At 42.6% G+C, this 14,506-nt stretch overlaps 3 protein-coding genes across 3 annotated transcripts in view; all 3 read left to right on the forward strand.

Moving 5' to 3' along the window:
- Window positions 1–2,864, forward strand: part of LOC140339146 (uncharacterized) — a gene marked incomplete at its 5' end in the record, with an annotated part of 10,419 nt that extends 7,555 nt beyond the window's left edge. Inside the window, 2 exon segments of the mRNA XM_072423729.1 lie at window positions 295–2,570; window positions 2,572–2,864. Of these exon segments, the coding sequence (XP_072279830.1) occupies window positions 295–2,570; window positions 2,572–2,614 (2,319 nt within the window).
- The window catches only part of LOC140338964 (uncharacterized), a gene marked incomplete in the record, with an annotated part of 329,302 nt that overhangs the window by 59,601 nt on the left and 255,195 nt on the right, over window positions 1–14,506 (forward strand).
- Window positions 8,708–14,506, forward strand: part of LOC140339145 (uncharacterized) — a 37,816-nt gene continuing 32,017 nt past the window's right edge. Inside the window, 1 exon segment of the mRNA XM_072423728.1 lies at window positions 8,708–8,924. Coding sequence (XP_072279829.1) covers window positions 8,876–8,924 — 49 coding nt within the window. The 5' untranslated portion in view covers window positions 8,708–8,875.

Here is a 14,506-nt window from a genome sequence, read left to right on the forward strand (position 1 = left end):
CCTGAGTGCGGAGAATCTTTTCTTCATCTTTCTGTACATCAAAGAACACACACCGGTGAAGAGCTTCAGTCTTGTTCTGAGTGTGGGAAATGTTTTTCAGAAAAGTCTAGTCTTTCTGTACATCAAATCTCTCATCCTAGTGGGAAGACATACTCGTGTCTTGAGTGCGGGAAAAGTTATACACGCAAATCAAATCTTATCATGCATCAAAAATTTCACAAGGGAGAGAAGCCTTATTTATGTTCTGATTGTGGGAAAAGTTTTGTCTGTAAATCACAACTCATTATACATCAGAGATGTCACACAGGAGAGAAGCCGTATTCCTGTCCCGAATGTGGGAAAAGTTTCGTCAGTAAATCACATCTCAGTTTACATGAGAAGAGTCACACGGGGGAAAAACCATTTTCCTGCCCTGAATGTGGTAAAAGTTTTGTCCGTAATACACAACTCATTTCTCATCAGAGATCTCATACAGGGGAAAAGCCGTATTCCTGTTCCGAGTGTGGGAAGAGTTTTGTCAATAAATCATATCTCTGTGTACATCAGAGGACTCACACAGGTGAGAAACCATATTCTTGTCCTGAATGTGGTAAAACTTTTTCATTAAAATCCCAACTAGTAGTACATCAGAGATCTCACACAGGGGAGAAACCATATTCCTGTCCTGAGTGTGGAAAATGTTTTGCACGAAAAACAGATTTTGTTATACACCAGAGATCTCACACAGGGGAGAAACCATATTCCTGTCCTGAGTGTGGAAAATGTTTTGCACAAAAAGGAGATCTTGTAAAACATCAGAGATCTCACACAGGGGAGAAACCATTTCCATGTTCTGAGTGCGGGAAAAGTTACGTAGAAAAACATCAACTTGTTATACATCAGAGATCTCACACAGGGGAGAAGCCATTTTTGTGTTCTGAGTGCGGGAAAAGTTTTGTCAGTAAATCACAACTCATTTCTCATCAGAGGACTCACACTGGTGAGAAGCCGTATTCCTGCCCTGTGTGTAGGAAATGTTTTTCATTAAAGTCTACTCTTTTTGTACATCAAATCTCTCATACTGGTAAGAAATACTCGTGTCTTGAGTGTGGGAAAATGTATGCACACAAATCAAATCTTACCATGCATCAAAAATCCCACACGGCAGAGAAGCTGTATGCCTGTCCCGAGTGTGGGAAAAGTTTTGTCAATAAATCACATCTCATTACACATCAGAGGACTCACTTAGGGGAGAAGCCATTTTCTTGCTCTGAGTGTGGAAAATGTTTTAAACAAAATCATCAGCTTATCATACATCAGAGATATCACACAGGGGAGAAACCATATTCCTGTCCTGAGTGCAGAAAATGTTTTGCACGGAAACCAGATCTTGTTATGCATCAGAGATTTCACACAGGGGAGAAACTATTTTCATGTCCTGAGTGCGGGAAAAGTTATGTACGAAAAGATGAATTTGTTATACATCAGAGATCCCACACAGGGGAGAAACCATTTCCATGTCCTGAGTGTGGAAAATGTTTTACACAAAAAAAAAATCTTGTTGTACATCAGAAGTCTCACACAGGCGAGAAGCCATTTTTGTGTTCTGAGTGCAGGAAAAGTTTTGTCCACAAATCACAACTCATTTCTCATCAGAGGACTCACACTGGTGAGAAGCCATATTGCTGCCCCGAGTGTGGGAAATGTTTTTCAGAAAAGTATAGTCTTTCTGTACATCAAATCTGTCATGGTGGGGAGAAATACTCATGTCTTGAGTGTGGGAAAAGTTATACACGCAAATCAAGTCTTATCATGCATCAAAAATCTCACACAGGGGAGAAGCCGTACTCCTGTTCTGAGTGTGGGAAAAGTTTTGTCAATAAATCACAACTCGTTTTACATCAGAGGACTCACACAGGGGAGAAACCATTTTCCTGCCCTGAATGTGGTAAAAGTTTTTTAAGAAAATTCCGACTAGTTGTACATCAGAGATTTCACAGCACTGGGAAGCCATTTTCTTGCTCTGAGTGTGGAAAATGTTTTACAGAAAAACATCACCTTATCACACATCAGAGATACCACACAGGGGAGAAACCATATTCCTGTCTTGAGTGTGGAAAATGTTTTACACAAAAAGCAGATCTTGTTTTACATCAGAAATATCACACAGGGGAGAAACCATTTTCATGTCCTGAGTGCGGGAAAAGTTATGTACAAAAAAAAGAACTTGTTATACATCAGAGAACTCACACAGGAGAGAAACCATATCTATGTCCTGAGTGTGGGAAATGTTTTGCACGAAAACCAGATCTTGTTCTACATCAGAGAACTCACACAGGGGAGAAACCATTTCCATGTCCTGAGTGTGGGAAAAGTTATGTTCGAAAAAAAGAACTTGTTATACATCTGAGATCTCACACAGGGGAGAAACCATTTCCATGTCCGGAGTGTGGAAAATCTTTTACACAAAATCATCTCCTTATCAGACATCAGAGATCTCACACAGGAGAGAAACCATATTCCTGTCCTGAGTGTGGAAAATGTTTTGCACAAAAAGGAGATCTTGGTATTCATCAGAGATCTCACACAGGGAAAACCATTTCTATGTCCTGAGTGTGGGAAATGTAATACATGAAAATATTTTCTTACCAGACACCATTACAAGATCTCACACCAAGAACATTTGCGATCCTGCCCTGAGGAACATTTCCTACACATATCGGACCTTGATGTGAATTCCCACCCAGATGATGCCGTATTACAGTCCTGAGATTGGGAAAGTTTTGCTCAGATTTTAAAGAAGGTGAGGATTCTGCAGAGCAGTAAAATACAAAGGGTGTGGATGAACAATGTATAATAAAATCAATAAAGATATCTAGAACAAATCTGAAGTTGTCATCATGGCGTCTTATATTATTGTGTGAGGTGACAGATAGATTTCCTTCCGTGAGGAGAGGAGGAGTCTTCAGTAGGAATCAGCGTTTATGTTGGGTTATATAAGGCACCGGTCCCCAACATTCTGGCTGGTGGACCATGGGTCTGGTCCGTGCACCCCCCCAGCAGGGTCAGGAGAAAGCCAGAGCCGCGGAGCTCAGGGCGGACTGAGTTTTTAGACAGGCTCAGACCTGTGATGGCGTAGTGAGCTGGTTCCGGCATCATGACATCATTTCCAGGTGAAGTTTCTTCCCCTTTGAGTGACACACGGCTCCCCGCGCATGCACGGTCCGGAGTCTGTGAGAATAGTGGTCCGGGAGCTCCAAAAGGTTGGGCACCATTGATATAAAGGTCTCAGGTACCCCATAAGCTTTTATATCTGATAGCAAACAAATATTCACACAAGACGATATTCGGGTTGCAGTTCATCCGAGCTACACTTGGTGGTGATCTGCACTATACTGATACAGGAAATCTCTATGGAAGATAGGAAGGGATGTCAGGTACAGACAGGAAGTCTCTATGGAAAGCAGGAAGTGATGTCAGACATAAATAGGAAGGTCTGGGTGAGAGCTGAGCTGGGGTTAAGCTGAGAGAAGACATTGCTTGGCAGCACACATGTGAGATCTACATTATTTATGGGGTGCAGGGGGCAAAGTCATTTAAGTAATCTTGGGGTGAGTTATAAAATATTTATCACATTATATAACTGATTGTCGTGTTTCATAAATTAGGGAACAAACAAACATCTCTGTGTTGTCCTCTCCTATATAAAAACCAATGCCAGAACAGTCCAGGTAATCCTCCACTATCCATCTACAGAGGAACCGGCATAGGTCACATGACCACAATAACAGGGATGGAGGAGGAGCCAAGTCACATGACTGAGAAGATACTAAACCTCACCCTGGAGATCATCTACCTGCTGATATTTTCTAGGTGAGGTCACATGACTAATTAAATAAAAGGAGTTAAGAATAAAGAAAGAGAAAGAGAAAAAGGGAAGAAGGAAGGGGGGGGGGAGAGATGGGGGTTTGGAGTTGGCATTGACCAGCTATAGAATCAATCACATCTCTGAAACAATGGCGGAATGCAATTAGGCGTCCATCCCAGAATACTCAGCTGTCTAGGGGGTGGTCGTAACAAACGGCAATATTCCTCAGTAGTGATAAAGTGGATCCAGTGGTATCAGGTCTGTGCGAATTTTTCTGCTTTCTTAGCGTCAGTGGTTATCATATCCTCCATGTGATATATATCAGCAACCCTTTGCAACCAATGTACTACCATCGGAGGGGCAGAATTCTTCCATAAGGCTGGGATATAGGCCTTATCGGCATTAACAAGGTGTCTCAGGAGAGAGTTACTATAGCACCTGTGGGACATGTCCGAAACATGAAGATATGCCCTTATATCCACTTCTGTAAACTTCAAGATAATATTAGCTACCGAACTCCAATATAATTGTAATTTTGAGCATTCCCAGAAAACATGCAGTAGTCTGAAGCGATCTACCTCTACTAAGATCACCCAGAAGGACCCAAGAAGGTCCGTGATGAAGTCCATGGATATGTGGGTCCATGGAGCAGCAGAAATGGGCAGAGGAAGCAGAGTGCCGGAGGGAGCGTTGCGGGAAGACTTACTCGGCACAAACTGGGCATGCATAAACGTAGGATTTGACATCCGCTGACATGTGAGGCCACCAAACGTGTCTTTTTAATTATTCTAGGGATTTCCGAATTCCTGGGTGGCCAGCAGTCTTGGAATCATGTAACTGTTGGATAACCTTCAGGGGAAGATGGAGGGGAACATATAGTCGCCCTTCAGGTTTTGCAGGGGGGTAGTCGTTCTGGTGGGGCTTTTTCAGATTCTCAAATAACTGTGGTGACTGTATGGCTGACACCACACATTGGGGGACAAAATTTTACAGCACCTTCATCAAATTAGGCAAAGATACCATGGGATTCGTCAAACTAAGGACAATGTCATCAGGAAAAAGACAGAGCTTATGTTGCTCACCATTCACCTCTATACCCTGAATATCCAAATGATTTCAGGTCGCTAAAGCCAGGGGCTCTACCGCCAATGCAAAAAGCAATGGCGACAGTGCCCAACCCTACCTAGTGCCCCTGCCTATAGAGAAGCGCTCTGAATGATAGGCCATATACTGTAAAAAGCCTTAGGAGAATCATATAAGGAGGATACTCATTTGCAAAAATTTGATCCGAAGCCCTCTTTAGTTAATAGTGACATAAGGTATGGCTGTAGCCATCAAACGCTCTGCTTATATCCAAACAATAAATCAGGATGTCATAAGATGTTTAACACATAGAATCTCAAGGTGTCTACGTGTTTCGTCCCTTAGGGACCATTGGGATTAAAGATATATCTAAATATGAATGTAAAGCATTATCAGAAAGTGTATTACTTATATACTTTATTTACTTGTATATACAAAAGAAAAGCAAGCTAAACACTATTGATAATCAAAGTACATTTACTTACATTTCAAACAATGCTGTACAGGTTTTAGAGGAGACAGCTGAACCAGTGCAACCCTGGAGGTTCAGATAAATTATTCAGATAAATGTGACTGATTGTACTGCATACCTCCATGTGACTGGTTGTATACCTCCACATGACCGGTTGTATACCTCCACATGACTGGCTGTATGCCTCCACATGACTGGTTGTATACCTCCACATGACTGGTTGTATACCTCCACATGACTGGTTGTATACCTCCACATGACTGGTTGTATACCTCCACATGACTGGCTGTATTCCTCCACATGACTGGTTGTATACCTCCATGTGACTGGTTGTATACCTCCACATGACTAGTTGTCTACCTCCACGTGACTGGCTGCATACCTCCACATGACTGGTTGTATACCTCCACATGACTCGTTGTATACCTTTACATGAGAGCCTCCATTTTCAGGCAGAGAAGGGTAATATGGGCCCCAGGGATATTCTCTTGCTTTATAAATCCTCACACTCCTGTTACCTCACACTATACTAAATCAGCTCCTATTATGTATAATATTCCCTGCTAAGATATTACATTCCACGACTTTTGTATGGGGGTCAATTTCGGGAGATAAAAGTGGACCCCTGGGGGTTGTTTCTGACAATCATAGAAGTCTCTCTATATACGGCAGGTCAAGACGAGCAGAACAAAGACCTCTCATACAAGACTATGGTGATGGATCATGTACAAGGTTCTACAGCTTCTCCTCTTCAGGGGTATAAATATAGATGGCTCCTCCACACTGGGGGGAGGGGGGGGGGCAAAACATAATATTGACCTCTCATCCATGCAAGCCTGGTGATGGGCCTCCCACAAAGTCCTACATCTTCAGTGGATTATATATCGAAGATTCCTTTACACAGTTGAGGTGGAGATGGTAGATGGTAGAACATAGACCTCTCATCCATACAAGACAATGTTGATGGACCTTCTACAAGGTTCTACATCTCCTTCAGCTGATTTTACATTGAAGGTTCCTTTCACTGATAAGGAAAAACAATACCTCTGTCCATGGTGGGATGATTTAGAGGGTTTATTTAGAATAGAAGTTATAAAGTAAAAGATTAAGAGATAGAGCAAAGCAATGCACACATGTGTGGAGACCCAATGGCACGATAAGAAGGTCCGACTACTAGCTCCGAGTGAGGACGATTTAGGTCAAATTTCTGAACAGATGCCAAGTGGTGCCCCAAAAAGATATATTGTTCTTGTTACATTACATCAGCATTATAGAATCAACACGACATTACATCCAAATTTACTACAACAAATAAATAATTCTTACTATTATCTCAACCAACTCCACCAAAGCTGGATGGTAACAGTCACCATCACAAACACATTAAATTAAATGATCCTTTCACATACTAGAGGTTCTACAAAGTTCTACATCATAATACTTCAGTGTATTAGATATCGAAGGTTCCATTCACACATTAGTACATGGACTTCTCATGACTATGGTAATGGATCTTTCACAACGTTCTAAGCCCCATTCTAGTTTTTTGGATTCTTTATTTTATGTTATTCACCGCTTAAATAAACCCTTTTTTGTTTGATATGTGCTACATATGCTTTTTGCATGGCCAGCCATTTCACCTCGTTCATCTGGGGATGATGAACAGACTGGAAAGGGGTTGGCCATGAAGGTGACCAGCAGGTGAAGTTAGGTAATACCTGAACCTCTCAGTCCCGGAACAAACATGCTATAGTAAGCTACAAATAGTAGAAGTAGATGAACATTGCTGCCCCATTTTATGGCCCCCCTTGGAGGTAAGCCGCCAGCCAATGAGTGGAGCCCAACAAATCAGTAACAGAGCCTAAATGGTTAAAACAAAATCACCTAAAGATTCACAGAAGAGTGTGAGGATCTCTGAAAAATCGTGGATTTGAGGGATTTCCTTAGGTGCACAAAAGATCCACTTAGAACCCCTCAAAACCCAGCCTAGGACGTCTCCATTATTAAGACACACTAGTTTCTAGGCAAGATCAGAACTCACTTCCGCATGGGTGCTCAATTCCAGATTGTACTAGATCAGTGCAGGAGAATTTCTCAAAATGGTTGGCACAAACAGGGGGTTCAGGTCAGAATGGCAGAGTGTTGGGTAAGAGAGTTACTAGCAAAGTCTTGGTGGGCATGGCACAGACGTAGTCTTGGCCATGTGTGGCAATCACAAGTTCTGTAGTGACCTTGGCACGGAAAAAAATCTCAAGTGGTACTGACAAAGCCTTGGGTAAGTCTGGTAAACACTTTTAAATTTTAAGTTTAGGAGAGACTTCCCTCAAAACAAAACACAGGGACCCTGGGCTCAGGCTTCTGGGCTTTAAATTCATATTCAGGGTGCCAGACCTCAGAGAGATTGATTGTTACATGTAGAGTCGGGGTGTTGGCATATAGAGGAGCATGCAAGCTGCTGGACAGTAAAAGTTGAGGTGTTGTATTTCAGAATAATACTTTGGATTTCAGCAGGAGACTCAGGTGTTGGACCTCAGAGGCGGACTCCTGATCCTGGACTTTAGAAGAAGATTCAGGGTGTTGGACCCTAGAAGAACAATTAGAATATTGGACCTCAGAGGCATATTTATGTTGGACTTTGGAGGAAGATTCCAGGTGTTGGACTTTACAGTCGAGTTCTTGGTGTTGGACTTCAGAAGAAGATTAAGGGGGGTTGGACCTCAGAGATATATTTAGAATATTTGACTTCAGAGGAAGACTCCAGGTGTTGGGGGTTAGAGGATTCTGTTGATTTTGTACCTTAGAGGATGGCACTTGATATGGGACCTAAGAGGACGGCTCCTGATGTTGGACTTTATAAGAAGACTCATGGTTTGAAACCTCAGAGGCAGACTTGAGGAATGACTTCAGAGACATACTCCATTTGCTGGAGTATAAGCAAGAATCAGGATGCTGGACCTCAGAGACAGACTTTGGGTTCTCTGTATTTGGTGACAATGTTTGATGGAGGTGCCGAGTCCAAGCACACCCAGCAGATACTCACTAAACCATCCAACAAGGGTTGATGGACGGGTGGTTGTACCAGGATGAAGTTCTCTGACGCATCTATGCAGATGGGAGATGACTATGGATAGCGGAGCACGGTACAAGGATGGCCGCCAATGTGTGATCCATGACCAGGCCGGAAGTCAGGCCAAGTGTAGTCAGAAACTGGCAGAAGCCATACAGGGTCACCAACAAGGAGTCACTGAAGCACTCAGGAGATCCCTCACCATCATCAGGTTGAACAATCTAATGTATGAACATGATGCGTGGCCCCTACAATATTCTTTTATGTTAGGTCCAACCATATGATGTTCCATATTTCTATTCTTCTGGTTTAGGGTGAAGATCTGATAGATATAAAAGATGAGGTTAAAGTAGAAGAAGAAGAGACGTCTGTGAGGAATGATCAGCAATATACGGAGGAGGCTGGAATGATGAGGACATCCATAAAGGAGGATACTCCTACACAGATCAGCACAGGTCAGCCATCATAAATTCTTCTCTGATATTGGCCAATAGTAGGGTGGTAATAGTCCCCTCCCCCTGGTGGGTGTGTGAAGAGCATGCTCCTCCTAGTCATAGTTACATAGTCAGGTTTAAAAACTACATAAAAGTTTACCAAGTTCCACCACTAGGGATATTAACATCCCAGATCTAAAACCCTATGCTCATAGCTGATCCAGAGGAAGGCAAAAAAAACCCTTTGTACAATTTACTCTAATTGAGGAAAAAGATTCCTTCTCGATCCCATAAGGCAATCAGATGTTCCCTGGATCAGCAATCTCTGTTATTTTTAATTTAATTCCTTAATCCCCAGTTATATTCTGTGCTTCTAGAAATCATCCAGCTTTTTGTTAAAGCAATCTATAGAACTTGCTGAAACTCCTTCCTAAAGGAGCTGATTACACGTTTTTACACACCTTACAGTGAAGAATCCCTTCCTTATCCGCAGCTTAAAGTAAACCTAAACTCAGAAATGTCACTTTCAAAGACAACCATTATAATAAAATCAATAAAGATATCTAGAAGAAATCTGAACTTGTCATCGTAGCGTCTTATAATATTGTGTGAGGTGACAGAGAGATTTCCTTCCGTTAGGAGAGGAGGAGTCTTCAGTAGAAATCAGCCCTAATGTTGGGTTATATAAGGCACCGGTCCCCAACTGTCTGACAGTGAACCGCAGCTCTGGCCAGAGCCGCAGAGCTCAGGGCAGGGGGCCGGTTGAGTTTCTAGACAGGTTCAGACCTGTGATGGCCGAGTGGGCTGGTTCTGGCATCATGACGCCATTCCAAGGTGAAATTTCTTCCCCTTTGAGTGACACACGGCTCCCCGTGCAGGCACGGCCCGGAGTCCATGTGAATAGTGGTCCGCGAGCTCCAAAAGGTTGGGCACCATTGATATAGGGGTCTAAAGTACCCTATAAGCTTTTATATTTGATAGTAAACATGAATTTTCCCATGTTTTGATGATACTTCCGGTTGCAGTTCATCTGAGCTATGCTTGGTGGTGATCTGCACTATAGTGATACAAGAAATCTCTATGGAAGATAGGAAGGGATGTCAGGTACAGACAGGAAGTCTCTATGGAAAGCAGGAAGTGATGTCAGACATAACTTTTTTAAACTTTTTTTTTTTTACAGTTTATCCACAATGAAAATTCCTATGATGATTCCTATGGCTGCATTCATGACATAAGCACGGCCATACTACTCCTGACAGTGAGAGATCCCCGGGCACTAGAGGGCAAGTAAGGACAAGGCTCCCCATTCACCTTTCCTCAGCCAATCACGGAGCGGAGCAATCAGCAGAATTGCTTGGAATCTCTTGGAATATCTTGGATACAGAACACAAATCACAGCTCTGCTAGGGCTACGTGAGCAATCAAGAAAGCAAAGTTGTCAGCATAGCAGAGCCACGCTCCGTGATTGGCTGTAAAAAAGGGAAACCCTGATGACGGCTAAAGTGTCATCAAGGTTTCCCTTTTTTTAGCCAATCAGCAGTAGAGTTGAATGAGGAGCCTTGTCCTCATTTGCCCTACAGTGCCTGGCGATCCCACTCTGTCAGGAGTCCCACAGTTGTGCTCATGTTATGAATGCAGCTGTGGGAATCATGCTTTCATTGTGAGATAACCTGTTAAAAAAAGTTTAAAAGTTACACAAAACACACACATCAATTATTTTATTTTTTTGAACAGTAAAGCCTCTTCTTATTTTTTACACATATTTTAACCCTTTCAGGGAATATGTAAGGGGTTTTATGTACCCCTGTACTCACTCCCTAAAAGGGTTAAAAGTACACCTCTTATAAAAGCTTCAGTAAAACGCATCATCTGCGCTTAAGTTTTTTTTTATTGTTTTAATGGCAAGCTTTAAAATGCTTGTGCATAAAAAAGGCATATAAACATGGTAGGAAGTATACCTCCACATGACCGGTTGTATACCTCCACATGACCGGTTGTAAACCTCCACATGACTGGTTTTTTACCTCCGTGTGACTAGTTGTATATCTCTGCAAGACTGGTTATATACCTCCACATGACTAGTTGTGTACCTCCACATGAGAGCCTCCATTTTCATAAGATATTGTACACAATTATATGATAGAGAGGGGCGATATGGGCCCCAGGGATATTCTCTTGCTTTATAAATCCTCACACTTTTGTTACCTCACACTATAGTAAATCAGCTCCTATTGTGTATAATATTCCCAGCTAAGATACTTCATTCCATGACTTTTGTATGGGGGTCCAGTGCTGAAGATAAATGTAAACTGCATTTGGACAAACTGCACATGGACTTTTCATTCTTAAATGACTATGGTAATGGATCTTCCACAATGTTCTACATCTCTTTCAGTGGATTTTTTATAGAAGGTACCTTTTACGCAGTAGAGGTGTAGATTGTAGAGCATGGACTTCTCACCAAAACAAGACTATGGTGATGGACCTTTCCATGGTGTCCCACATCTTCTTCTCTTCAGGGGTAAAAGTGTAGATGGCTACTCAACAGAACAAGGACTTCTCATCCATACAAGACTATATGGTGATTGACCTTCCACAGTGTTCCACAGCTTCTTCTCCTCTCCAGTGGTAATTTCTATGGAGGACTCCTAAAGACATCATTAGGTGCTATCATTGGATCTGGAGGTGTCTGCCATTGGCTGAGGAAGATGGGTAAATAGCCCAATCCTAAGGATGGCTAATGACAAAGATACAATTTATGATTTGTTAAAATACAGATGTTTTCATGGTATTATTGAACGTCTCCTGTATGTTGGGTGTAATTTCTATGTTTTCTGTGTATATAAATGCTAAATGTTGTCACATGTCCACCTCTGAATATTTGGTGGCCTTTCCAGAGACCAGGCTAATCAGTTCAGTTTCTACTAATAAATTTATTGAAGGACAAGAAATGTTTGGAACCATCGGGTGGTGTTAATCATATTAGGCAGGACACATGGGGGCCACTCTTTAGAAAAGATACAATGATAAGTTGGGTTCATCCAGTGGTCCCTTCATGGGTGATCACTTTCCAGGTACAGTAGTGTGAACATTTCCTTCATTCTACTTTTGGGATGATGGCGCCCCATGGCTGAGGGGTTCATCAGAGTAATCTGTTATCATACCAGTAACCCTTCATTCACCCCATCCACTTGCCCCTGTACCATGCTCTTTGCATGGCCAGCCATTTCACCTCGTTGGTTTGAGGATGATGAACAGACTGGAAAGGGGTTGGCCATGATGGCGACCAGCAGGTGAAGTTGGGTAATACCTGCACCTCCCTGTCCTGGAACAAAACATGCTATAGTAAGCTACAAATAGTAGAGGATGAACTTTGCTGCCCCTTTTTATGCCCCCCCCCCCCGGAGGGAAGCCCCCAACCACCTACAGAACTGTCCCTCACCAAATGGTAGATATAAATAGTCCAGGAAAACAGCCTCCACAAATTACTAAATATTAGAGTTACTCCATGGCTAAAGATGGATTGCACCTCTACCTCTGCTGCTAAGAACTGAAACAATTACAGTCCACCAAAGTCAGCAGCCAGTGACTGGAGCCCAATAAATGAGTAACAGAGCCTAAGTGGTTAAAACCAAATCATCTAAAGATTCACAGAAGAGTGTGAAGATCTCTGATAAACCTTGAATCTGATCGATTTCTTTAGGTGCACAGAAGATCCACTAAGGACCCCTCAAAACCCAGCCTAGGACGTCTCTATTATTAGGACACACTAGATTCTAGGCAAGATCGGAGCTCACTTCAGCATGGGCATTCATAGGGCTACAATTCCAGATTGTACTAGATCAGTGCAGGGGGATTTCTCAAATTGGTTGGCACAAACGGGGGGTTCAGGTCAGCATAGCAGAGTTAATAGCAAAGTCTTGGTGGGCATGGCACAGATGTAGTCTTGGCCATTTATAAGTTCTGGAGTGACCTTGGCACGGAAAAAAACTCAAGTGAACTTGGTACTGGCAGCCTTGTGTAGCGATCAGTCCATAGGCTGAAACAGCAAGCAGACACAGCCGGAAGCAGTCCTGGATCTATAGTAGGTAAGTAGAAAACAACAAACATAGTCAAAGCACAAGCCGAAGTTGGTAGCCAATGTTGAAGGTTGGAGTTGGAGTGCAAGGAAGAGTATTCATTTAAACAGCAGCCAAGGGTCGGTACACAGGTAGCAGTTTGGATAGCGCAATGTAACAGTAGCAGGAAGAGCAAGATATTGGTAAAGCACAATAATCTGGCAGCAGGAAGTGCAGAGACATGGCTTAAATAGGAAGTTCACGGGAGGGGCCTGGAGTTCAAGGTTCAGCTAGATACTAGGTATCAAGGTATCTTTATCCAAGGAATCCAAAAGAGTGCAAAAGGCAAACCCTCAGGTGGTGCAGTAGACAGAGCTACAACCAGACACCATTCCTGGATTAAGATCCTGACAGTACCCCCCCCCCCCCACTTTCCAGGACGGCCTCCGGACGTCTGAGGAAACCTGTGGTGGAATTCTCTTGCCAGCCTGGGCGGCGTGCACATTTTTATTAGGTTCCCAAGAATTTTTCCCTGGACCATATCCTTTCCATTGAACTAAATATTGTAGTTTTTTCTTTAAACTCTGGAATCAAGGATACTCTCAACAACAAATTATTCTTCACCCTGAACATCAACCGGTGGAAGGGGTGGCAGAACTCTTCCAGGGATGGGATTTTCATAAAATGATTGGAAGACAGGGTGAATCTTCATACTGCTTGGGAGTTTTAAGCGGAATGTTACTGGATTAATCTGAGCTGTAATTTGAAAAGACCCCACAAACTTTTGTCCCAGCTTGGATGATGGAACATGTGTCTTTAAATGGAGGGTAGATAGCCAGACTTTGTCACCTTTTAGGAAGGTAGGAGCTGCTCTGCGGAGTCTATCGGTACTCTTCTTGTACCTTTTCTGAGCTTCTTTCAAAATCTTAATTAATTTCTCCTGTGCATCACGTAAGGCTGTTAATCTGCAGGTTACAGTGGGTATTGGGAGAAGCAGGTTAGGGATAAAAACCGGATGTTGACCTGTGTTAAAAAAAAAGGGCTCTGAGAAGTGGAACTGTGTTTAGTTGTTTTAGGCAAATTCTGCTGTTGGGAAATAGTCCACTCAATCATCTTGGAGATAACTGACAAAACACCACAGGTACTGTTCCAAAGTTTGATTGGTCCTCTCGTCTGATAGTGCTGCCAAGAGCTGAACAAAAGCTTTTCCAAAATTTTGAGGTAAATTGCACCGCTCTGTCAGACTAAACTACATAATCAGGTATTCCATGTAATCTGAATATTTCTCGAATCATCAGTTTAGCAGTCTGATCAGCTGTGGGTACTCCTCTTGCTGGGATGAAATGGGCCATCTTAGTGAGACCATCTACAACCACTTATATAGTGGTCATGTCATTAGAAGGAGGTAGGTCCACTAAAAAAATCTATAGAAGGTCGAGATGGAACTGGGAGTGGCTAAAGTAACCCCAGAAGAGAAGATCGGGAAGTCTTGCTTCAGGCACAGGTCGGGCAAGAGGCAACATAGTTCTTAACATCCCTTTTATA

This window comes from Pyxicephalus adspersus, chromosome 10 (genome assembly GCF_032062135.1).
Source record: "Pyxicephalus adspersus chromosome 10, UCB_Pads_2.0, whole genome shotgun sequence".
In the NCBI taxonomy this organism is placed as follows: Eukaryota; Metazoa; Chordata; class Amphibia; order Anura; family Pyxicephalidae; genus Pyxicephalus; species Pyxicephalus adspersus.